This window comes from Panicum virgatum, chromosome 1N, assembly GCF_016808335.1.
Source record: "Panicum virgatum strain AP13 chromosome 1N, P.virgatum_v5, whole genome shotgun sequence".
NCBI lineage: Eukaryota > Viridiplantae > Streptophyta > Magnoliopsida > Poales > Poaceae > Panicum > Panicum virgatum.
In genome coordinates this window covers 63,563,965-63,587,874 of record NC_053145.1, presented here as the reverse complement: position 1 = coordinate 63,587,874, position 23,910 = coordinate 63,563,965, and the positions used below count along the sequence as shown (strand labels likewise).

The window sequence follows — 23,910 nt, the reverse complement described above, 5'->3', positions numbered from 1 at the left end:
CCCTAGTAATCATTCAAGTGGTATCTTCATCGATATCATGCACATGGATCATGACTCATGGATCTAACTTTCTAGGCTACTAACTTTTTCTTTGAGCTATATTGTGTTTTGCAAGGCTTTTTTTAGGTGATTTGACTCCAAAGGGGGAGAAATGTGGCTCAAAGCAAGTATCTCCCAAAGGGGAGGAATGTCTTCCAAATGGGGGAGAAATATGGGGAGAAGCGAAGGGGGAAAATCATGGATTTAGGGGGAGGCCAAGCCGACATTGGATGGTGGTAAGCATCCAAACAAGTGTAGGTGGTTCAATTTGTCAATTTTTACAACTTTATGCTTGCTTTGATTGTGTTGTCATCAATCACCAAAAAGGGGGAGATTGTAACGAACATGGCCCCATTTAGGCCATTTCGAGTGATTTTGGTGATCAAGTGACAACGCACTCATTGGAACTAATGTGTTTGTCAAGTGTATCTCATCAGGTCCCAAGAATAAAGTAAAAAGGCCTAGCAAAGCAAAACACGAAGAAAGAACTCAAAGAAATGCTAAATTGGACGAGTTCTGCAAAACTCAGTAGGGTCGGATTATCCGAATCAGCCGGGTCGGATTATCCGAATCAGCCAGGTCGGATAAACACACCAAAGAAGCCGGATGATCCGACGCCATAAAAGAAGGGTCGGATAAACCCTCGAATGATGTACCAGATAGCATGTCAAGGTGCATCAGAAAAAGTCTTCAGGGTAGGATGATCCGACGTGTGACACTTGAAGCGTCGGAGTAATGGTCGGATAAATGATCAGAGAAGGTGTTTGGAGTTCAGGGTTTACCTTGTTGCTCTGGATGATCCGACGCCTGTTTGCAAGAAGGTCGGACAAAGGTGTCGGACAAATGATGTCAGCAGTTGGTTTGAAACTCAACGGCTACCGTAAAGATGCCAGTGGGGTCGGATGATCCGACGCCCTTCTTAGAGCCACGTCGGATTATCCGATGCCTACGCAGAAAAAGCAGCAATGGCTCAAAATGGCTAGTTCGATTTGGTGGCCTATATAAGCGCCTCACTCCGGCCATTTTAAATTTGCTGGAGTTCAGAGAAGTTCCACACACATCCTCAACACCTCCAAGCCAACCAAAGTGCTTATTGATCACATCCTTAGGTTTGCACTAGTTTAGCTCTTGAGTGAGTGACTGAGCAAGGTTGTGTGCCTTGTGCCTTGGTTCTAGGAGAGAACCATCTTGTACTCGGTGAGCCGGCCATCCTTGGAGTCTTGGTGACTCGCCGGCACGTCAACGACCCTCCGGCTTGGTGTGGAGCGGCGTCAACAAGCTTTGTGCGGGGGACGTGGAGACCCCCTTCCTTGGTGGAGAAGCTCGTTAGTGGAACCCGGAATCAAGGTGACTGTGGACTCGGTGTCCTCGGAAGAGGCTTGATTGCCGAGAAGCAATACTCTTTGTGGGTGCTTCAACAACATAGATGTAGGTGTGCCTTTGTGGCTAACCGAACCACGGGATAAATCCTCGTGTCACAAGAGTTTGCGTTCTCTCATCCCTCTTTTTCCGCATTTACTTATTGCAATCTTTATGTGCCTTTATTTTCTAGAGTAGAATCTTGATATGATTGGTTATAGGTTGCAAACTCTTTTGGGATGAGGATTTTCACACTAGAAGAACACTAGATGCACATCTAGATAGTATGCTTTAGTTTATTTTATGTGCAAATAATTAGAATTTGAGATTAAAATTTTTAGTTTTCCTAATTCACCCCTCCCCCTCTTAAACTAAGAGCACTCGATTTCTTTCCATTATTCGTAAGGTGCAACTTAAAAAAAAAACACACGCATGCATCACATGGTCGCCACTTGGCTTACAGGCCAGGTGATAGCGATGGGGCTCGTCACCTTGTGCGTGCTGTCCCTCCACACGATCGACCCGAACGTGTACTTCTCGGTCACGTTGGCCTCCCTTAACGGCGTGAAAGTCACCGCGTACTCCTGCGTCCGCCGCCACCGGTTGAACCTCAGGATCCGCGGCTTCACCGTGACACGAACGCCGGCAGGGCTGGCGAAGGTGACCCTGTACTTGGCCCTCACGTTGCTCCCGACGTTGCGCACAGCGCGGCGCTGCGTGACCTCGCTGTCGGTGGAGTTGAGCACCACCGAGAACGCCGGGTAGTTGAGGTCGCCGGCGGAGGCCATTCTCGTCGAGCAGTTCACCGCCGGGTCGTCCTTCGTCGTGAACTTGGCGATCTGCTCGGCGGTGTAGCCGAGCGCGCAGAGGAAGGACAAGTAGTCGTCGGCGCCGGCGTCGTACACGAGGTCAGGGTCGACGGCGCGGTTGGGGTCCACGTGGCCGGCCCCGCGCACGAACGGCGTGGACGCCTGGCCGGTCGACATGTCCCTGATGATGTCCCCGGCGTTGTCCACGTTGTAGGCGGTGGTCATCAGCGCGGACTTGATGGCGGCGGGGCTCCAGTTCGGGTGCGCCTGCCGGAGCAGCGCGGAGATGCCGCTCACGTGCGGGCACGACATGGACGTGCCGGAGATGATGTAGTACTTCACCCGCCTCGTGTCGCTGTCAAGCTCCGAGGGTGAGTTCTCGCCGGTCCAGGCAGCCAGGATGTCAACGCCAGGGGCGGTGATGTCCGGCTTGAGGATCTCCGGCGCGCGGAGGTTCGGGCCGCGGCTCGAGAAGGACGCCATTCTTGGAGAAGAGGGCTTCCTGCCGACCACCGTGCCCTGGAACACGATCGTCGCGACGGGGGACGCGTTCGAGCGTATGTACTGCTTGATCTTCTCGGCAGCGGCGAACGTGACGGCCGTCGCGGGAAGGATGTGAGCGGTAGCCAAGGCCTGCTGCCCAAAATTTTCGGTGCTCGCGAGGATTGCTCCAGCGCCACCGGCGAGTTTGACGGCCTCGCCTTTCGCTGCCCGGGCATTGACGCCGGGATCGCACACCACGATCTTCCCGGCGACCAAGCTGGTGTTGAGCTTCTCAGCTTCACAGAACGCTGACCCCACGTCCCCGCCGTATACGAGCGGTATCTTGGCTTCGCCTAGCGGCGTTCCAGCGTAGAGCGAAGCGCCGGAGAAGGTCTTGCCGTTGTCGAGGACGACGCTCGCCGGGAACCAGCGGTTGATGGTTGACGCGCCGACCGTGATGAACCATGGCGCTATGTTCTTGGCGGTGTACTCGCCGGGGCCCGAGTTCCCCGCGGAGGCAGAGACGACGATGCCCCTGCGGACGGCGCTGAACGCGCCGATGGCCATCTGATCTTCGTAAAAGTTTGGCGCCTCACCCACGGCGCCAAGTGAGAGGGAGATGACGTCGACCCCGTCGTCGATGGCGGCATCGATCGCCTTTAGGATGTCAGAGTCCGCGCATCCGTTTGTCCAGCACACCTTGTAGGCGGCAATGTGCGCGCCGAGGGCCATGCCGACCGCCTTGCCCTCCGCATAGTTGTAGAAGGCGGCGCCCGCCACCGCCAAGCCAGCGGCGGTGGAGGCGGTGTGCGTCCCGTGGCCGTTGCTGTCAAGCGGCGACCTGGGATCCTCCGTCTCATCAAGCCGGTTGCCATACGCAGCCTGGTAACCTTCATGGAAGAACTTGGCGCCGACGAGCTTTTTGTTGCAGTAGGCGGAGCGTTGAACGTCGGCGTCGAGACGCAGCCGCCGCGGAAGCTGCTGGGCGGCGGCGGCATCGACGGGTCGTCGGCGAAGGCGGCGCGGTCCTTGGGGTAGATGCCGGTGTCGATGACGCCTATCACGACGTTCGTGGCGCCGTTGGACGCCGGGAGCAGCCCCGACGAGGCCGAGAGGCGGAGGAAGGAGGGCGTCAGCGTGGTGTGCAGCTGCCGGATCCCGTCGGCCGCGACGGAGAGCACGGAAGGCTGGGACGCGAGGTGGGCGGCCTGGCGCTCCGTGAGCCGCGCCGCGAAGCCCGTGGCTGCGTGCGCGTACGAGTAGAGCAGCCTCGGTGCCGGGCGCGCGACGCTGGCGGGGAGGCTGCCACGCAGGAAGGAGGCGTACCCGCGGGCAAGCAAGCGCGGGTGGGACGGCCTGGGCGCGTGCTTCGAGGCCACGTGCACGATGTAGGAGGACTGCGCCTCCGTCTCGGCGGCCGCCACAGTGGCGGCGGCGAGCAGGACGCACACCGCCCCGACTAGTCTCGCCATCGTTGCACGGTGTGTGTTGTGACTGTGAGAGATGGATGTGCTGCCATGGAGTGGTGCTAATAAGTAGGCGAGCCCGGTCGCCGGCCGGGGACTCGGGACGTCGCCGCAGCGCTGTGCTCTGGATCAGGTCACCACGGTGGAACGCGAGCCAGATCCAAGCCATTAGTTTGCTCGTGGGATTCGTTCTGATAATTGTTGTACGATCAAACCCAACTATTGGATAATCGTTACATAAAAAAAACTGTTGGATAATCGCAAGTTGCCAACATGATGCCAGCATTGAAATTTGAAAATGCTAGAGTTGGTGAGCTAGTGCTCTACCAGCCATTTCATGAACGATTCGAGCACTCTGCATCTGTCCTGCTCCTTTTTCATGAGCTAGTGTTGGAGCACAGGATCAGCGCTATGTCTGAACAGGTCAAAGCTTGGTAAACACATCTTTGTTCTGTGCCAATTTTTGTGTCGAATGAATTCACGCGATACAATAACAATTGACATCATTAAGAGAAGTTCTGCAGCAGCATGGAGGTTTCAGCAGCAGCAGCAGCAGCAGAGAATTGGCACCATAGATTTACAACATCTTCGTCCGTTCTGGGGTGCAGATCATGTGCGAGAAATGGGAGCGAGATCCGAATCTACAGATCTGAAAACTCATGGGACATGTCATTACAAAACCTGCACATGGCACTCGTTCTGATTTGGAAACTTTTGCTCACGGCACTGATCCCGGGAGTATTTGTAAGCTGAGACCCCGGCCGCTCTGGTTTAACCTCTTTTTCTTGGCGAGCTGCTTCCAGGAAACCATGCCGCACGATCCCTATAAAAAAGAGCAAGGAATCGATGTGGGCATGTGCTAGAATGGGCTTAAAGCTTCATTGGCATATCATTGTTGTTAGGTTTTAGCAGAATGCAAGTCAGTACTATTGTCATTCGCATATCTGATGGACGAGTTCGGAAGGCTTTTGACTTGCAATGTTTTTCTACCAATTGATTTGAAATGAATTTATGTGCTTTTGAAGGCCACAGGAAACGTCCATAGGCAACTTCATAGTAATAGTAACAGTAGTATTAGCAACAGAGAAAAAAAACCATCACTCGGAAGTGAGACCGGTTCGTCCCAGTCATGTCGATTCCAACACTAGCAGGTACAGAAAACCACTAGTTCAATAGCACATACAGGCATACTTCAGAAGGACGAGCAATGCAAAAGATATAAAAGGAGAAGTGCTGGCAACATGACTGAATTAGTAGACAAAAGCAGATTCCAGAATTTACAAGTCAACCAGTAACCAATCCATACAGCCCACTGCTTAGTCCGGTCATAAGTTTGCCAAGTTCACCTGTATGTTTCGCATTACACCAGGTATAAGGAGAATCCCAACTCTATCAACACGACTACACGAGTCCATTCAATCTCGCAAAGCATGGAGAGCCTAGTATGCAGGCATCAGCCACTGGATTCCGCCGTCTAAAATGGACACCAGTGGTCGGCTGGTGCCAGGGTTCAGGTTTCGCTGAGTCTTCATGTGCTTGTCCCTGGGAGTAACCAAGATTCAGGCTTACCTAATTCTTCATGCGCTTGTCCCTCGGGGTAACCATGGCAGTTGAGTCTGTCACATCCTGCAGATTAAGCATTGAATGTGATCTCATATGAGCTGAGAAAAGCTGGGGTGGACGAGGTGCAGGTGGAGAAGCAAAGACATCCATGGCATTGCTGGGCCTTCTGTGCGGGCGCCGCGAAGATGGCTTCTGAGAGCGGCAATGTTCATCATCACTGCCACTGTTGCTTCCTGAGCTGCTTGTGGCAGCAGGCGATATTGTCAACCTCCTACAATTCGTGGGGCTATCTACGACATCATCTTCAGGGAACACCTCTTTATTTTGTGCTTTGCCCCACTTGAAACTGAATGGAAGAAGACCTTTTCGCTTCCTAGGGGATGGTGTTTCTGGCTTTGGAAGGTCTTTCTGTGGGGGAGACAGAACTACAGCATCTTGAAGCTTTGCGAAAGATCCAGACTTGCCATTGTAGAACTTGCATACCCCTTTCCTGCCATATGTAAGAAGAACATTACTCAGCAAAATGGAAGTTTGATAAGATGTTGGAAACCCATACAAATGCTAATAAGAACATGCAATGACTTAACACTTAACAGAGGTGAGCAGTCTCCAAGCTGCTCACACGGAACAAACAGACAAAATTAAGTTGCCAAATCCAAAACAAAGACAAACAAAAAATCAATATTTTAGAGCTGTAGATAACAAAAACTAAGTAGCTGCTACAAGCTAGCCAACAAATCCATGTGAAAGAAGAACGTGATGTCTGTTTGATCCTGTACGGCTGTACTTGTGTTAATCACATGTTGTCTGCATCGAACAGTGTTGGGAGTCCACATGACCAAATCTCTGCTTCCACCATATGGAAGTAATACACTGTTCCTGCTAACCATGTGTCAGCATCCAACCAGTAGCTTTAAGCTACTAAGGAGTACTACAATCATTAGCCAAGGAAATGAAGCTATAATTTTACATGATCAATCACAATGGGTTCCATACTTAGTGGTACAATAAACAATTAAACAAGTTCAAAACATTTTCAAACAGATGATTGCTTTCAGGTGATTCGGCACACAAACCATGAAACAATTCATCACATAAGACAGTTTAAGAAAAAACAAATGATTACTGTCCAAGAGTATATGCATACACCAATCCAGACATATCCAGTGCTATGAATAGCCTGCAAAATGGTTGGAGCATTACTTCTGCTGCAGTTGCATTCATTTGTAATGTTAGCATCTGTTGTTTTCCTGGCTAACTGAAAAAGTGCAACATTAATAAAAGAAAATGTTTGGAAGACAAAAAAAAGTTTTAGTATTACCACAGGAACACAATCCTGCAATGTAGCATATTATTTGGAGTGAACAACTAGCAGGGCAGAACCAAGTTTTCACATAACAACTAGTACTCTAGTAGGAATGAACCCAGCAATGGGCTGTTAGTCAGCCAACTAACAGCAAAATTTTGTAAAAGTATAACCATAGTGTTCATATACGATAGCAACATAACCATAAGGAACAAATGGACATATAATATTTCTGTAATAAAATAGAAAGAAACAAATCATTCTGAAAATTAAGCTGGTAGCAATTAGGCTTCGGAGAAATACTAAGAGTAATTACTGTTGCCCTAACTGAAACCTGTTTAACTCTTCTTGGAAAGCCTAAGCAAAACTTCATTCCAATCCCAATTTATTTCCATGGTGTATCCACATTTATCTTCACAATTTATAAATTACTATAGAAGCAACACAAGAGATTCACAGACCAAACATTAGCATCAATCAGACGGTAGATACTTGTTGCCTTGTTGGAGTCAAGCAATTCGGGGAGCAAATTCTCTAAGATCAAAGAATCCACATTGTAATGTGACGATTGCATTAGGAACTCTACTACCGAAGCCTAATCTCTCCAACCACAGTGAATGTGAGGCACCAAAGACAATCACCTATAACTCTAACTCGCAACAGTTCGGACATCTTATGACTCTAGACGTGCCTGTTCTACTCAAACAGTTCAGGGACTAAAGTTTTCCAAGATCAAACAATCCACATTGTGAGGTGATGTTTGCATTAGGCTCCCATAGTACGAAAGCCCCCAACCACAGTAAACACAAGGCACAGCGGAGAATCGCAGAGAACCCTAAATCGCAACAATTTGGCCACCTGATCACTCCAGACTTGCCAAGAAAGAGACCCCCCCCCCCTCTCAATCAGAGGACCAAGAACCGAACTGGTCCGCTCGAATTACTCCAAGACCTCCCAACCTCACCGGAGAGGGACCAGAGACCTAAGAATCTGCGTATGTAACGCACATTCCCCAACTAATACTGACGAAGGACCAATCTGTTCAACTGCGCTAGTCCAGCCAACGCAAAGAAATCTCCAAAATTTCCCGGGAGAAACAAGCGCACCGGGATCAAGAACAGCCGCTTGAGGCCACATTGACCCGAATACCCCAAAGAAGCGCGTAAAGAAGCCCACGAGACCGATCAAGATCCGTTCCCCGTGGTGAAATGGGAGCTCACCTGAAGGGCAGGGCCTCCTGGAGCGCGTCCATGGTGTCGAAGGGCGAGCCCTTGTACGAGCTCTGCACCTCGCCGTCGCCGCCCTCGACCTCCTCGCCGTCCCACTCCCACTGCGCCGCCGCCGCGGGGCTGTCGCTGTCCCGCCCCACCGAGGACGAGCCGCCGCGCCCCGCCGACGGCGGCGGCGAGGCCGCGTAGCCGCAGCGGGCGACGCGGCCGAACCGGGGTCCGCCGCCCAGCCCGCGCCCGCTCTCCAGCGCGATCGACATGGCCCGCGCTCTCCTCGCGGCCGCGCCTCACATGCAACGGAAGCAGCAGCAGCAGCCGCCGCCGCCGCCTCTTGGTGTCTTCCGCTCTCGCGCTCGCCTCCGCACGCGTACCGGAAGACTAGCGAGTAAAGAGCAGGGGAGGCGAGCGGCTAGCGTGTAGCGTGGCTTGTGTAGGTATAGTTTTTTGAGGAGGTGGCTGGGTTCGCGTGGTATTTATCTAGGAAAAGTGGGCGGCTTTTCTTATCTTTTTTTTCCTTTTCACCTTTTCCTCTTCTTTTTGCATTTTTCCTTTTCTCCTTGGAATTAAGAGTGTACTGTGGGAAGAACAAGGGAAATGAACAATTAATAACAACACATACCACTTAAAACATGATGCTAAAAGATTATTGCCAAGGCAATCGTGAAATTTTTCTACTAAGAAAAGATTATGACAAAATATTGTAAGATGACTCATTAGTTTTCTTACCTTTGGATCTTACTGTGTGACTCATGTTTCTCTTTCTCATCACATCCGGTGTAGTCATTTTAGGACAGTTGTCCACCAACTTTGAATATTACCAAGGGCGGTAGGAACAAATTCGAGTCAGAGTGAGTAAAAGCAACTCCAATAATCTCTGTAAAATCGGCAAATATCGTGAAACGGCGCAAAAGACGTAATCCAACAGCTTCCCGCTCACTTCACTATCCATCTCGTCATCCCACTCCTTCCCTCGGCAAAAATCCTGAGCGCCCTTGACTCGCCATCCTCCCGCGTGTGACATACGACCCCTAGTGTCCTGCCACCCACGCGCGGAGCTCCTCCGCTCGCCGCGATGACCCACGGAGCTCCCCCTCTCTCGCCCTACCGCCCGCCCGCAGAGCTCTTCCTCCCAAAAAGAGTGGAATTTAGTTAGTTTTTTTTGGAGATGCTCTAACACATGGCGAGATATATTATGGTTATTGGTAACGAGCGTTAAGGAAAAATGATGGATAAAAATAGTAGCGATTGTGGGATTACGTGCTCAGTAGCAAACACACAGAAAAAGCGCATGCTAGGAAACATTTGTGGATTGAAAGATTCATTATCACGGTTTAAAAAATGTTGTTGTTACGCTGACCAAGTTACCACGAATTATGAGGAAAGAAAGTATTAATTCAGGACGGCAAAATGGTGAACATGAACCTATATGTCCCAATTGTATCTATATGTATCTGCCTTTTTTCCTTTTTATTATTTTTTATGGTCATCCTTTTTATTATTAGGCACCAATTATTTAAAGGGGACAGCACATGGCACTACAGTTTTTTTATATGTGTTTTTTACAATACAATGTACTCCTACTACACAACATCCTATTGACCCATGGGCCATAGAGATGAGATATAAAACAAAAGAAGCTCGCATGACGTCCAAGTGTATCTTACAGATATAACCTTTTACATTGTGGGCTATACATGATGACAAAAATCCCATTGACCATAGGGGATGCAAAGGAGCTTGCATGATGCCTAAGTGTATCTTACAGATACACCCATTTTTATTCTAATGAAGGAACGGTCCTCACTCAGGTCCGTCTTCTCACTGTTCCACAAAAGCTTCAGCCATGTCTGCCTGTCTCTAATGTGTAGCATGCCCATTCCAAATGCATTTTTCTTCTATTGCCAAATTAGATTAAAGTTTTGTCTCGGTGAAAAGCTGCGGCCAATAAGGAGCACAACACACGGGCGAGCATCCGTACGCGTTCGCGGCTGATCCCATCCCGGCGGCCGGAAAAGGAGGCCGCGGTCCCGCTGCGCGCACGTCCCCGGACCAACGCAACGCACTCACCACACGGCGGCCGGCTCCGGTGGAGGCAGTACGTACGCCAGCCTAACAGCCAACCGAGACCTACCCCAACAAACTCCCGGGAACCTTTCTTCGCGCTGCGCCGGGGGCGGCATTATTGTTGTGTGCGTGCTCGACTCGATGAATGACCAAATCCAAATCCGCCTCCCAAAAGCGTCACGTGTGCCAGCCGCTGTCCGGATCGATCCGTGCTCGCCAATGCGATCCTGGCTTCCACGTATACATCCAGTTGCAGCTAGTCCCGGCCGGCGGCAGGTGCATCAGTGCATGTCGAGTTGGATTCTAAAAAAGTCATGTAGAGTTTCTGTTCATTTCAGCGATCTTCAGCTCAACACGTACGTCGTACAGGGGAGATGCATGATGGTATTACAAAGCAACAGCGCGAAACGAAATGGGGCGATCGATCGATCCATCGATGAGCAGAGCAGCGCAGCCTGAATCTGAATCTGAATCTGACAGAACATCTGGCGACGGATCAGTCAGTCAGTGCGTGGCGACGAGCTGCGCGCCGCGCACGGCGAGCGCGGCGAGCGGGCCGATGGCGAGGGAGTTGATGTAGGTGCAGGGCTCGGTGTAGGAGGAGTTGGCGCGCTTGTCCACGAACTTGTCGTCCTTGTCGGGCCCGCCCATGATGGCGCCGGTGAGCTCGTTGGGGTTGGGCCGGTCGGGCGCGAACCACTCCCCGAAGCTGAGCCCGCAGTTGACGTCGTACCCGGGCGGGAGCACCGGGGTGGAGGCCCCCCGGTGGTGCGGCTGCGTCGGCGGGTTGGCGCCGAAGCCCACGACGTAGGAGCTCCCGCGCGGGTTGGCGCCCAGCAGGTAGTCCATCTGCTGCCGGGCGAACTCGCGGAGGCGCTCCGGCCGGATGGGCTGGCTCCCGCACAGCACGCTCTGCCCCGTGCGCAGCAGCAGGTCGCTGTAGACGATGAAGAGGAAGGCCGTGCTGGTCACGTACTGCGTGTTGGCGCCGTCGCGGAGGTGGATCACGCCGCCGGGGGTGATGAACACCTGGTGGAACGCCGTGTCCGGGAGCACCGCGCACACGAAGTTGTCGGCCTGGGTCTTGAAGGTCTGCGCGCCGCCGCCGGAGGTCAAGTTGAACTCCGCCAGCAGGACCTGCGCGCCGGGGAACTTGAGGTCCCAGCTGAACTCGGCCACGCTCGACGAGATGGCCTCGTGGGAGATGTAGTCGGCGTACAGCTGCCGCTTCGTCGCCAGGTACAGCCACGTGGCGGCCCACAGCAGCTCGTCGTTGTAGCCGGAGTAGGAGCAGTAGAAGGGGCACTCGCCGTCGTAGCTGCCCTGGTGGCTCTTGGCGAGCAGGAACAGCTGTGTGGTTTATTGGATTATTTATTTATTTGTTTGTTCATTTGATCGGAAGAATTATTAGAAAGTAATGTTGCACAGAGTAATATAGTGCGTGCTGTGTGCTAGCGCAAAATGTTTGCGTTCCTACCAGCTTGGCCTTGTTGAGGAGTGCGCGAGAATACTTCTTGTCGTTGCGGAACACCATGGAGGCGGCGGCGAAGGCGGCGGCGGTCTCGGCGGCGATCTCCGTCCCGGGCGTCTTCTCGTCGATCTCGTACAGCGTCCGCGGCGCCTTCATGTTCTCCGGACGCACCCAGCACTGGTGGTCCAGGTTGGGGTCACCGACCTGCATGCGGCAGATGGATCGATCGGTCCACGTCGACACACACACATTGATCTGATGATCATGTCGAATTCCAGGCAGAGATCAAAACCACGGAGAATTATATATAGTCACCTGCACCCACAGCTTCTTCTTCCTCGCGGCGCACTTGAGCAAGTAGTCGGTGCCCCACCTGAGGGCCTCGTTCACGTGGTCCATCTCCTTGGCCGACTCCAGCTCGGGCTTGAACGCCAGCGCCGTCCACGCGAGCGTCGTCACCGTGAAGGCGAGCGGGAGCCCGTACTTGACGTTGTCGCCGGCGTCGTAGTATCCACCGGTGAGATCCACCTGCAGGATCGCCCACAAACTGTCATCAGTGCTATGGCAGGATATAGATGTATAGGGATTGTTTCAGTTTCGATTCGTATCTGCATTCATGACGAGACCTTGATCTTCCTAGGAGGGGTGTAGTAATGCGCAAAGACGAAAAGGAGAAAGGAAGGAGAGAGCAATGGCGCGCGCGGCGCGACATGGCGTACGTACATTGGCGAGCTTGCCGTCTTCGAGGCCGGAGTCGCCGCGCCACTTGACGCGGTTGTTGGGCGGCAGCTTCCCGGAGCGCTGCGCCTCGAGGAATATGATGGACTTGGTGAGGGCGTCGTGGTAGTTGAACCCGCCGGCGGCCAGCGCCGGCTGCAGGGCGTCGCCGGCGAGCACCAGCGCCGCGAGGGCCAGGGCGACGTGGGCGCGCATGGTGCCGTGCTTGAGTGCGCGCATGGCGAACGACGCGAGAGGCCGGGCGCGGCGGGGATATGGGAGCACGAACTGGGAGGCGAGGGAAAAGGAAGGGACGCGCTTGGATTCAGGAGGCAGGGAGGCGCGGTTGCGAAGTGTTCGGCCCAGAATGCTCCGTCTCCAGAGGTCAGCCTGTCATGGACGTAGTGGGTCTTGCAACTGCAACTGACGAGGCGTATGCTCCTTTGGCAGAAGCCAGCTGCGATGGTTTCGCCTGAATCCTGATGTGGTTCAGGCAAGGCGACCTTTGTTCTTCCATCTTGATGGTTGATGCAGTATTTTTTTTTGAAATAAAGGTTAATGCAGTATTAGAACCTCTCTTTGCATGCTATCAAGTTGCCAAAATGAGATGAACTCCTAATCAATGTGGTAGTTCGTACACGCTAAATTTGCCAGAACACCTTTCGCATGTCAAAATACGTTTGAAATGAACCGGGAAAATAAATTCAATGGAAATTAAGGAATCTCTCGAGCAGCTTCTTCATCGCACTACTACCGCATAAACGACGAGCAACAAAAAAAAAGAGCGACGTCGCACGATAGTACTCCCCAAGGTTCGATTCGAGCCTCGACAAAGGATACCACGGCTACAAGTTAAGGAAATTTTCTTGCAGTTAACTTGCTGAAATTCCCTTGCAGCTAGCTTGCTGTTCTCAGCTTCCAGTCAGAGCAGACGTGCAGGCACAAGAACCCTAGTCACCTCTATGGGTGTCAACATACACGAACAATAGAACAATCAATCTAGAGAAACCAAGCTGGGTCCCTTCACTTTTGATGGGGTTAAAGAAACATTCGGTTGTTGTACGACTTCTAAGTTCTAACTGTATCATTCACTTGAACATTACAGTAGTAGCCAAGAAATGGCAATTGCCAAGCCATATGAAAAGCATGGCGGCATTTGCCTAGATGGACGCTAGGCCTCTGAGGTTGTTGCAAGTTTTTGCATGTTTAGTTTACAAGTTGCATGTCTATCAGCTATAAATACAGTCGATCCTCTCCTGGCTTCCTTTCTATATATATATATCTCTTCTTTCCTTGTGTAGATGGATGAAACAATTCCAAGTTCTTTTTGATTAAGTTGCCCTGTTCTCCTAGCATCGTCTTATGAGTCCAGCCACATTTTGCGCAATGTCTTGTTTGGTCTCCACTGAAACAGGGGGATCACCAATATACATATCGAAGAAAGCTCCTGTTCATCAGGACATAACTTATGATAAGTAATGAATTGGAAATTCTAAATACAGATGCATAAATGCCAGTATCTTAACAATGTGACTTACTGCATAGATCTTTGCTCTGGACAGTGCCAATTTGTTTGCCATCAACTACACACAGATGTTCTTAAGTCAAAACATTGTAGTGAAGGCAAGAAATTAAAGCATGCTGAAAGGATAAGCTATATGTTGCTAACTTTCAGTTATTAGCTGGCCATCAGATGTTTGCCGGAAGTCGATCTTAGTACCCTGCAGTTATGTTAACTTTTAACACCTCACGCGCTCAATGGTACCAGGTTAGGTAGACCAGGAGTAACATAAAGACTTACAGCAGGTATACGAATGTCTTCACTAAAATAAGAACCAAATTTCTTCAGGCATTGGTAATCAGTATTCGGATTCATCTGATCCAAGAAAGTATAAATACAAAAAAGCTCTGTTAAGACTATATGATAAGCAATGGATAAACTGATTGCTAAGTACTCCTAGACAACAAATACCTTTTGCAACCGGAAGCCAAGAGACCTCTCAAATGCACTGGAAAGCACGTTGACACAATCAATCAACTTCAATCTTGAGAAGATAACATATTTTGAACCAAATATAAAAATAAAAATATGCTGATTTCCACATAAAAATAAGGATGCTTACTCTCGAACTGTCCCAATGCTCAGGCCATTGTAGCTTACTACTAGCCTGACTGTCATATCGATATTTTCCCTGGACAAGATTGAAATTCTACGAGCATCAGAGGCAATAGATGGGATGCAGATGAGGATAAAAAAATATTAAGGTCATTGGATCTACAAAACAAATTTTCATTCTTCTCTTTGTAATGATTCCCACCTTAGAAGATCTTCATAGAAATCTGGGTGATCCTTCAGTTCAGCATCTGGAATACAAGCATATTTTGGACCCAGCTTCTTGCAAATAGAATCCGGTTGTATGTCTGAAAATATGTCAACATACTAAGTAACCAAAAGGAACAGCCATTAAGATTAACTACTTGTCACTAGTATATAAAAACAGCAAACATGGTAAATTAGTTCACTCACATAATCCAAAGGCATAAAGATTCAGATTTTTGACCCTCATTATTCGCATGCTTCTGAAACCCATCCCAACAAGCACCTGTTGGCTTAACTGTCAGATGTATTGGAGAGAATAATTGTGTCTATCTTCCAAACCCTAGAAGGGTGGGCAATATAGTAGTAATACAAGGGCATCTAGATGAGCCTCTATACATGGACTCAATATACTCCAACACCCCCTCGCAGTCTGAACTACCGGCGCAGCGATGTTTAAGACTGGACAACAAGAAAGTACAAAGGACACCCCCCGCGGTCTGAACAACCGGCGCAGCGGTGTTCAAGACTGGACAATAAGAAAGTACAAAGGGCAAATACCCCCCCCCCGCAGCCACTGGCTACGTTGAGGCTGGAGCAAAACTCCGAGAAGGTCGAGGAGGGTAGTACCTTGGTGAAGATGTCGGCAAACTGGGAGGTGGTCGGGACATGGAGTACCCGAACATCGCCGATGGCGACCCTGTCGCGCACGAAGTGCAAGTCGATCTCCACATGCTTTGTCCGCTGATGCTGAACGGGGTTGGTGGAGAGATACACGGCACTGACGTTGTCGCATTAGACGAGCGTGCTCTTGGCGAGCGGGCTGTGGAGCTCCACCAAGAGCTGTCGTAGCCAGGACGCCTCCGCCACGCTGTTAGCGACAGTCCGGTACTCCGCCTCGGCACTGGAGCGGGAGATAACCGGCTGCCGCTTGGACGACCAGGAGACCAAGTTGCCGCCCAGGAAGACGGCGTAGCCAGAAGTGGAGCGGCGAGTGTCCGGACAGCCAGCCCAGTCAGCGTCGGTGTAGACAACCAGCTCAGCAGAGGACGAGCGGTGAAGGACCAGGCCGAGGTCCACAGTGCCACGGACGTAGCGGAGGAGACGCTTCAGCGCAGCAATGTGTGACTCCCGGGGATCATGCATATGGAGACAAACCTGCTGAACAGCGTAGGTGAGGTCCGGCCTGGCGAAGCTGAGGTACTGCAAGCCACCGGCCAGACTCCGGTAGGCAGTAGGGTCAGCCACAGGATCACCCAGATCAGCAGACAGCTTCGTCTGAGTGTCGACACGAGTGGAGCAGGGCTTGCAATAAGTCATCCCAACCTGCTCCAGAATATCGAGAGTATACTGCCACTGGTGAAGGAGGAGGCCCGACGAGCGAGGCTCAACAGTGACGCCCAAGAAGTGGTGGAGCTAACCAAGATCCTTCATAGCAATCTCCTACTGCAGAGAGGAGATGACGCGCTGAAACAACTGCTGACTAGGGGCTGTGAGCACAATGTCATCGACATAGAGCAGCAGATAGGCAGTCTCATCCCCACGGCGGTAGATGAAGAGAGACGTATCAGACTTAGCCTCGGTAAACCCCAATGTCAGCAAGAACGTGGCGAACCGGGAATACCAAGCCCGAGGAGCCTGCTTCAGACCGTAGAGAGACTTGTTGAGCCGGCAGACCATGTCCGGACGACTGGAGTCAACAAATCCCGCTGGCTGAGAGCAGTAGACAGTCTCTGACACAATGCCATGAAGAAACACATTCTTCACGTCCAGCTGGCGCACAGGCCAAGGGCGAGAGAGCGCAAGTGAGAGGACCGTGCGCACCGTAGCGGGCGTCACCACTGGACTGAAGGTCTCATCATAGTCCACACCCGACCGTTGGGTGAAACCCCGGAGAACCCAGCGAGCCTTGTAGCGCTCCAGTGTACCATCAGCCCGAGTTTGTGCGTCCAGATCCACTTGCCGGTGACCACATTGCAACCAGACGGACGCGGCACGAGGTCCCACGTCTGGTTGGCAAGAAGAGCCGCATACTCCTCTTCCATCGCAGCCTGAGACGCCATCCGCCGAGTCACTATGTGATGGATATGTCGTGGATCCCGATGGACGACTGACGGGTGGTACACCGCCGGCTCGACTCGAGAGCGAGCCGGCGGAGGCGACGGCTCCGGTGTAGGCGTCGCAGGAGCCACCGGAGCCGGAGGCGGCGCCGGTGTCGGCGCCGGTACACCTGCACCGGCTAAGCGTACCGCGCAGGTGCAAGAGGAGGCACCGGGACCGCGCGTGGCACAATAGGAGACCCTGGGGCCGCACACGGCATGACAGGAGGTCCTGGAGCCGCGCGTGGCGTGACTGCAGGCACCGGGGCCGCACGTGGCGCAGCAGGGATCACCGGAAGCGGTGCCAGTGTGCCAGAAAAACCTGCAGGGAAAGGGCAGACAGGTAAAGGTGGCTGAACCACCGGGTCAGTCGGAAACAGGGACTCCCAACTCGGGGTCAAGAGAAGGTGTGGAGGAGGTGGAGTAGGAGAAATCCTACTCGTCAAACACGACGTGTCGGGAGATCAGGACGCGGCGAGAGGTGAGGTCAAAGTATCAGTACCCCTTATGGTTAGGGGAGTAACCAAGGAACACACAACGAGTCGAGCGCGGTGCCAGCTTGTGAGGAGCAGTGGCGGAGATGTTAGGGTAACATGCACAACCGAAGACCCGAAGGTGGTCGTAGCGAGGAGGGGTACCGAAGAGAGCGTGGTGTGGAGTGGGAGCAGGAGAAGAAGTGGACGGAAGGCGGTTAAGCAAGTAGGTGGCGGTGTGGAGGCTCTCGGCCCTGAAGCGCGGGGGTAGAGAGGCCTGGATTAGAAGGGTGCGTATGACGTCGTTCGTCGTGCGAATCATCAGCTCAGCCTTGCCATTCTAGGGAGAGGTATACGGACAAGACATACGCAGCTGAACACCCCGAGAGAGGAAGAAGGAACGGGAGGTGGAGTTATCGAACTCACGCCCGTTGTCACGCTGGACGGTCTTAATAGTGAGGCCGAACTGAGTGGACACCCAGGTAAAGAAGTGGAGGAGGGTGGGGAAGGTCTCAGACTAGGCGCGCAAGGGAAAAGTCCAAGAGTAGTGTGAAAAATCATCGACCACCACCAGATAGTATTTGTAGCCAGAAAGGCTGGGAACAGGAGATGTCCACATGTCACAGTGAACAAAATCAAAAGCATGCGTCGCATGCGAAGAAGAGGAAAAAAATCCGAACATGCGACCAAACTGGCACGCATGGCAGAGATGCTCAGCAGGAGCCCTAGTATAAGGAACATTGATACTACGACCGAGCTGAGCCAGAACGTCGCGGCTAGGGTGACCAAGACGGCAGTGCTAGGTGGTGGAAGACGGCGTCGCGGCAAAAGCGGCAAACGAAGGAGGCGAGAGTGGTGCAACGGAAGACGGAAGGCTAACGGTGTAAAGGGGCCCCGTGCTGTCACACCGGAGAAGCGGACGCCGGGAGGCCGAATCCTTTACAGTGAGGCCAGAAGAGTCAAATTCGATGGAACAAGAGTTGTCACTTGTAAACTGACGAATAGAAAAAATGTTATGAACCATCTGAGGAGCAACAAGGATATTGGGAAGACGAAAAGAACAAGGAGCAGAACCCACGACGGTGACAGAAAGGCAAGACCCATCACCAACCATGATGGAAGAAGGACAAGAGGGGTGTGGGGGTCGGACAGAAGAGAGGATACCAGCATCAGGGGTAGTGTGGAAAGAGGCACCCGAGTCGGCGATCCACTCAGTGCTGACCGGCGGCGTCCGCCCCATGGCGCTGAAGGACTGTGCCAGTGCGGCCTGGTCCCACCCCCCAGACCAGGTCGGATGCTGGCTGGGCTGAGCGGGCGGAGTCCAGAACGGCGCGAACAGGGAAGCAGCACCGGTGAACATGGCCGCCGGTTGGGGCTAAGGACCCTGAAACGGCCACATCGGGATGCGCCCCGGCCATGGGGCGCTAAAGGATGGGGCAGGAGCAGGAGTGGGAGCCGGAGTCGGGGTCGGAGTGCCCCGACGGCCTCCACCAGGACCACCAGAAGTAGCGCCGCCAGCACCACCACCACGTCCACCCCGACGACGACGCCCGCGGCCTCCCCCACTCCCGGTCTGGCCGGTGAGAGGAGCACCAAGGAGGGGGTCGGTCTGGGGTCCAGATCCAGATGGCGGAGCCTGGTGGGAGGACAGAGCGCCGTGCTTGGTGAAGGGGACGATGGGCTGAAGACGCTCCCAAGCGAAGGCAGTCGCATGGATGCGCTCCTGAGCCGTCGAAGCCTCGGACTTGGCGGCGAGAGCAGCGTCGGCCGTAGAAGCGTCGGCGGCGATCGGCTGCCCGCAGAAGGCAGTAGCGGCAAACGGCGCGGCCGCAGGGGGCATACCGAAAGCCATGGCCAGCGCGGCCGTCGCGGGCGCAGGCACATGGGCGGGGGTGCGGCGGCGGCAACAGGCCACGCGTGCGCAGCGCCGTCAGCAGAGGAGGCGGCGGCGGCGCCCTGGGGCCACGCCCGCGCCGCGCTGGGAGCAGGGAAGGCCGCGCCGGGAGCATTGGGCGCGTCCTCGCTCGCGGCCGCGGCTAGAGGAGCGGCGGCGTCGGCCACAAGTGCGGCGGCGGCGGCGAAGAAGGCGGGCGGCCAGGGCCATGCACGCGCGCTGGGGTCTGCACCGGGAACGGCAGACCCGGCAGCGCGCCCCGTGCCCTGGGCGGCCAGGGCAGCGGCGGCGGCCAGGACGGCGGCGGCCTGGGCCGCAGCGGCAGCGGCGGGCCACACGTAGGTGGGCCACGCGCACGCGACAGGGGCGGCAAGGCCCTAGGCGGCCTGGACAGCGGCGCCTAGGGCGGCGGCGGCGGCGCCAGGCATGGCCGCGCCCGCACCCGCGCCCTGCCCGCCCTGGGCGGCTACGGCGGCGGCGGCGGCGTGGGCCGCGCCCGCGCGCGCGCCCTGGGCAGCGGCGGCGGCGGCAGATGGGGCCGCGCCCGCACCCAGGGCCGCGGCGGCCGCGGCCGCGGGGGCGGGGGAGGAGGGGCTCCGGCGGCAGCGCCCCCCCCTACGGCGGCAAAGGAGGCGGGCGGCGGCGGTCGGGCACCGGCGGCAAGTGCCCAGGCACCCAGATCCGCCCGCGCAAGAGCAGAGGAGAAGGGAGAGGAAGAGAGGGACGGCGGCGCCGGTGGCCGGCCGGCCATGGCGCCGACGGCGGCGGCGCTGGCGGCAGCGGCGCTGGCGGCAGCTAGAGGGATGGAGGGAGAGGAAGTAGGCTAGATACCATATTGGAGAGAATAATTGTGTCTATCTTCCAAACCCTAGAAGGGTGGGCAATATAGTTGTAGTACAAGGACCTCTAGATGGCCCTCTATACATGGACTCAATATACTCCAACAAGATGCATTATAGATTTTATGCAGAATAATGTGACATTAATACACTAATATGGAAATTAAATAGATCCAAGAGTCCAAGAAACAAAATTTTACAGAAGCAAGTTGGAAGAATGACCTCCGTACTCAGATTGGAATTGTCCTCAAGGAGAGTAGGGAACTTGATCCCGGTTTTCGGTTCCGTTGCATCTTCTGGCAAGATTAATCTTGGCACAGCTACGCAAGCACAACCTGAACGGTTTCCCTCTGAATAAGGCTGATCAGCAGGTTCTCCGATATGTCCACCATCTTTTCCTAGTGCCATTGACTCAGCAAGCATTTTCGGTGATCTGGTTCAAGGAAGAAATAAACGTTAATCAAGCCAAACCAAAAGGTACATAAAAAGGAAACAAATTCCGACAGCTCAGAAAACTAAAAAAGGCGTACATGTTTTCAAATGATGGTATTACAGTAGCAGCAGCTAGCATGAGAACATTGCAGGCATGGCGCTCCTCCACCTCAGTCCACAGGCGCCCAAAAGTTGCACTTGCAAGCCTCTCTAAAAGCACTTGTATAGCATGCTCTTCTCTTAATTGTGAACCAAATTGCAATCCAGGTAAATGCTGCAAGCAAGAGGTCACCTGCTTGATGTGTGACCTACAAGCTCTTGAACTTGAGCCAGCAGCGTCCGACAGCCTTTGGAATAGCTTAGGGTTTGATGCTCTATAAAACCAGAAATAGAAAGCTCCAGCAAACTTATTGAAACAGCTGAATGCCTCTTGAACTGCTCCGCTTCCAGTCACACATATATGCCTTGGATGTTGAAAGGAACACTCAACTAAATTTCCAACTTGTGATATCAATCCTAACCCAATATCATGAGATATTGGAGAGTCTACTGGGAACTTGTGGAGATAACCTCCATTATGATCAAGTTTGGAGAAAATTGACCAGTCTTTCATAATGAATCACTTCCTTAGACGAAGTTGGGGAACTTAATGGGAGGAACAATTGTCAGAATCTGTCATGTGAAGCAACAGAACTAAATCAAGAAACAAAGATAGCAAATATGAATTGCATGTGTGCTTACATGGGACTATTCTTTGTTTGGACAGACAGAACTATTCCACAGCAGAACTAGCAAGGGGACCTTAACAGCTCTAGTTAATCATCTAAAAAACGTACCATTTTTCAACAGAAAAATAAAGCTTCTCAAACTAAATTCTGGAATATATCTTACAAACAAGCCTGGGGAAAATAAACTCGTGCATCAACAACAACAACAACAACAACAAAGCCTTTTGTCCCAAGCGAGTTGGGGTAGGCTAGAAATGAAACCCAAAAGACAAAGGTCATGGTTCCTTGGAAATATCCCAATATTTAAGGTCTTTCTTAACCGACTCGTCCCAAGTCAATTTCGCCTCGAACTCATGAACTCGAAGGAAAATAAACTCGTGCATCAACAGGAGAAAAAAAGGAAACCACATGATCCCACGAACTCGAAGGTAACAAAGAAAACAGTGATTACCTATATGCTAAGCTATTCTAACTTCTAACTGATCAAAATTTATACAGTACCTCGGAGAAACAAGCCACCCAAAATCTCACCTTTGTACAGAAATCTACACAAACCCCGAAAACCCAAACATCCCAAATTAACACCAGAAGGACACGATCCCGCTATCTTCACAGCACCAAGCCACCAACCGGCCACAGGCCGCGAGTCCTACTGCCGCCCAGCCTCACCGCGCAGCACCAGCCAAATCCCAAAACAAACCCCACCTTCCCCATACACCCGCAATAGATCCCGCATTCGCTTCTTCAACCACGATTCCTCAGACCAAAAGGGCTAGCAACACAGCAGGGGCGCCGAACCTGGCCTGGCCGTCCCTCGGATCGCGCGGCCGCAGATGGGACCCTCGCGCGCGCTGCGGGGTTGGAGACGAGGCCTAGGGTTCCGTGCCTTCCTTCACCGGGCGGCAGCTTCCTCGTCGGGTTCGGGAGCAAATCCAACTCCGAGGGAATGGGGCCTGGGGGGAGGCGAAACTAGGCCGGAAGCAAGCGGCTTGGTGGCGGTTTCGTATTAAACCGCCACCGCCTCTGCCTGCTGGCTGCTGCTGCCTCCGTCGCCGCCTCGCCGGTTCGGCTCGGCGCTCTCTCCGCCCGTGCGAGGCGATCAGGCGAGTCACCAACAACACGTGCGCGCCCCGGCTTTCTGCCCGCTCGGCCTCCGCTCTGATTTGCGGGTTTTAAAGGGAGCGGAGCGTAATTAAAAGGCCCTTTTCCGTGCCAGTCCTCTTGCAACTTCGAGCGACAAAGGCTGGCCGAAAATGCTTTCTAAACGCATCTATATGATAATACGGAGAATGTTAGGGACCTTGGTGCAAAAAAAATAGTCCCAATTATCGGGTGACGGGATCGGGGGAATCACGGCATATGCCGACGGGCAGCGAGGCTGACGTGGGGCGTTTCTGGCCGTCGATTCCGCGGGCTCCGGAAATCGTTTGGGTGCTTCCCCCCTCCGCCCTCTACGGAGGGCTATGCTAATTCGCGCGCGTGCGCCAGCATAGGAAGTAACAAATAATTTTGGACAACCTAGGAAGATTCCATTTCGGACTTCCCTTGCCATTCTGGGCTGCCCACACCTTTCCATTCTGGGCTGCCCGCACTAAAGCCGCTAGTGCCGGGGACTTTCTAATCAGCGCGCGCCAGGAAGTCCCCTCACGCACGATCCCGGACAGCAGGTGAGTTTCTTTTTGGAAACTTTTCTCATCCCGCAATATTCTAATTTTGGAAATTTATAGCTTATGCACATTAATTTTATGTATAATTTTTTAAACAACTTCTCATGGAATATTTTTCAGCACAGTTTTGTGATACACAATTTTTACGCATAATTCTTCCATCAAATTTGTAAAAGATATTTTTAGCATAATTTTTCGCGACATACGATTTATATGTATAATTTGTTTTTAGAAAATTTATCGAAAGATCTTTATAGCATAACTTTTATGATAATATTATTTGAAAAATAACTCATGCAACTTTTATGCATAAGTTAAACTTCTGTATTTCTAAGACCCTCATGCATGAACTCAAGCTAGCCTCCGTCTCGACAAAGCGCGGACACCTAGTCGGGGCCAACTAATCAGCGCGTGTGCGTCAGGAGAGTTCGCAGCTCACGATTTTAGACAGCAGGATTATTTTTATTTTTGGAAATATTTTTCTCTACAATTTTCTCTAGAAAGTTATAATTTCTAAATGTAACTTTTATGTATAAATTTTTACACACATCATTTAAGAGATAAATTTGCATCATAACTTTACAAATACATACAATTTTCACGTACAATTATTTCTTAACAACTCTTTAAAAAATAATTTTTTAGCATAACTTTTATGATCTATACAATTTCAATGCATAGATTTTTTTTTTCAAATACTTATGGAGCATAATTTTTTAGCATAACTTGTAGAATGTTATCTTTATCGGGGAGATTTCTCGTACAATTCTTTTACACAATTTCATCATAAAACTTTTTACACACGAAATTCATCATACAACTTTTGAGTACAATTCTTAGTATACTTCTTTACTACAATTTTTATTAAAAAAAAGTTGTCAAGAGAAATTCAACACATAATAGAACATAAAAAAGAGAACAATTGAAAAGGGAAAAAAATATGATAGCACTTGCA

At 52.1% G+C, this 23,910-nt stretch overlaps 2 protein-coding genes and 1 pseudogene across 4 annotated transcripts; all 3 read right to left on the bottom strand.

The window, feature by feature from the left end:
* Window positions 1-1,783: 1,783 nt before the first annotated feature.
* LOC120657373 lies at window positions 1,784-4,178 on the bottom strand (annotated as a pseudogene).
* Window positions 4,179-5,292: 1,114 nt separating this feature from the next.
* LOC120657372 lies at window positions 5,293-8,669 on the bottom strand. The gene is made up of 2 exons (XM_039935678.1): window positions 8,246-8,669; window positions 5,293-6,209 (listed from the first exon to the last, which is right to left on the bottom strand). Exons 1-2 carry the CDS (start codon window positions 8,512-8,514, stop codon window positions 5,726-5,728), a joined length of 753 nt encoding a protein of 250 aa, XP_039791612.1. The 5' UTR covers window positions 8,515-8,669; the 3' UTR covers window positions 5,293-5,725.
* Window positions 8,670-10,610: 1,941 nt separating this feature from the next.
* On the bottom strand, window positions 10,611-22,415 carry LOC120657371 (endoglucanase 8-like). Of its 3 annotated transcripts, none has more exons than XM_039935675.1 (11): window positions 20,351-20,489; window positions 14,825-14,927; window positions 14,630-14,698; window positions 14,479-14,515; window positions 14,308-14,382; window positions 14,176-14,227; window positions 14,045-14,089; window positions 12,513-13,953; window positions 12,105-12,317; window positions 11,796-11,993; window positions 10,611-11,668 (listed from the first exon to the last, which is right to left on the bottom strand). In XM_039935675.1, exons 8-11 carry the CDS (start codon window positions 12,744-12,746, stop codon window positions 10,823-10,825), a joined length of 1,491 nt encoding a protein of 496 aa, XP_039791609.1. In that variant the 5' UTR covers window positions 12,747-13,953; window positions 14,045-14,089; window positions 14,176-14,227; window positions 14,308-14,382; window positions 14,479-14,515; window positions 14,630-14,698; window positions 14,825-14,927; window positions 20,351-20,489; the 3' UTR covers window positions 10,611-10,822. The 3 variants fall into 3 exon arrangements, with proteins under 3 accessions (XP_039791609.1, XP_039791611.1, XP_039791610.1); XM_039935677.1 differs by lacking the exons at window positions 10,611-11,668; window positions 11,796-11,993; window positions 12,105-12,317 and adding exons at window positions 15,034-15,109; window positions 20,659-21,232; window positions 21,820-22,415 and having other exon boundaries at window positions 13,507-13,953; window positions 20,351-20,561; XM_039935676.1 differs by lacking the exons at window positions 10,611-11,668; window positions 11,796-11,993; window positions 12,105-12,317 and adding exons at window positions 15,034-15,109; window positions 20,659-21,232; window positions 22,087-22,414 and having other exon boundaries at window positions 13,507-13,953; window positions 20,351-20,561.
* Window positions 22,416-23,910: the final 1,495 nt, after the last annotated feature.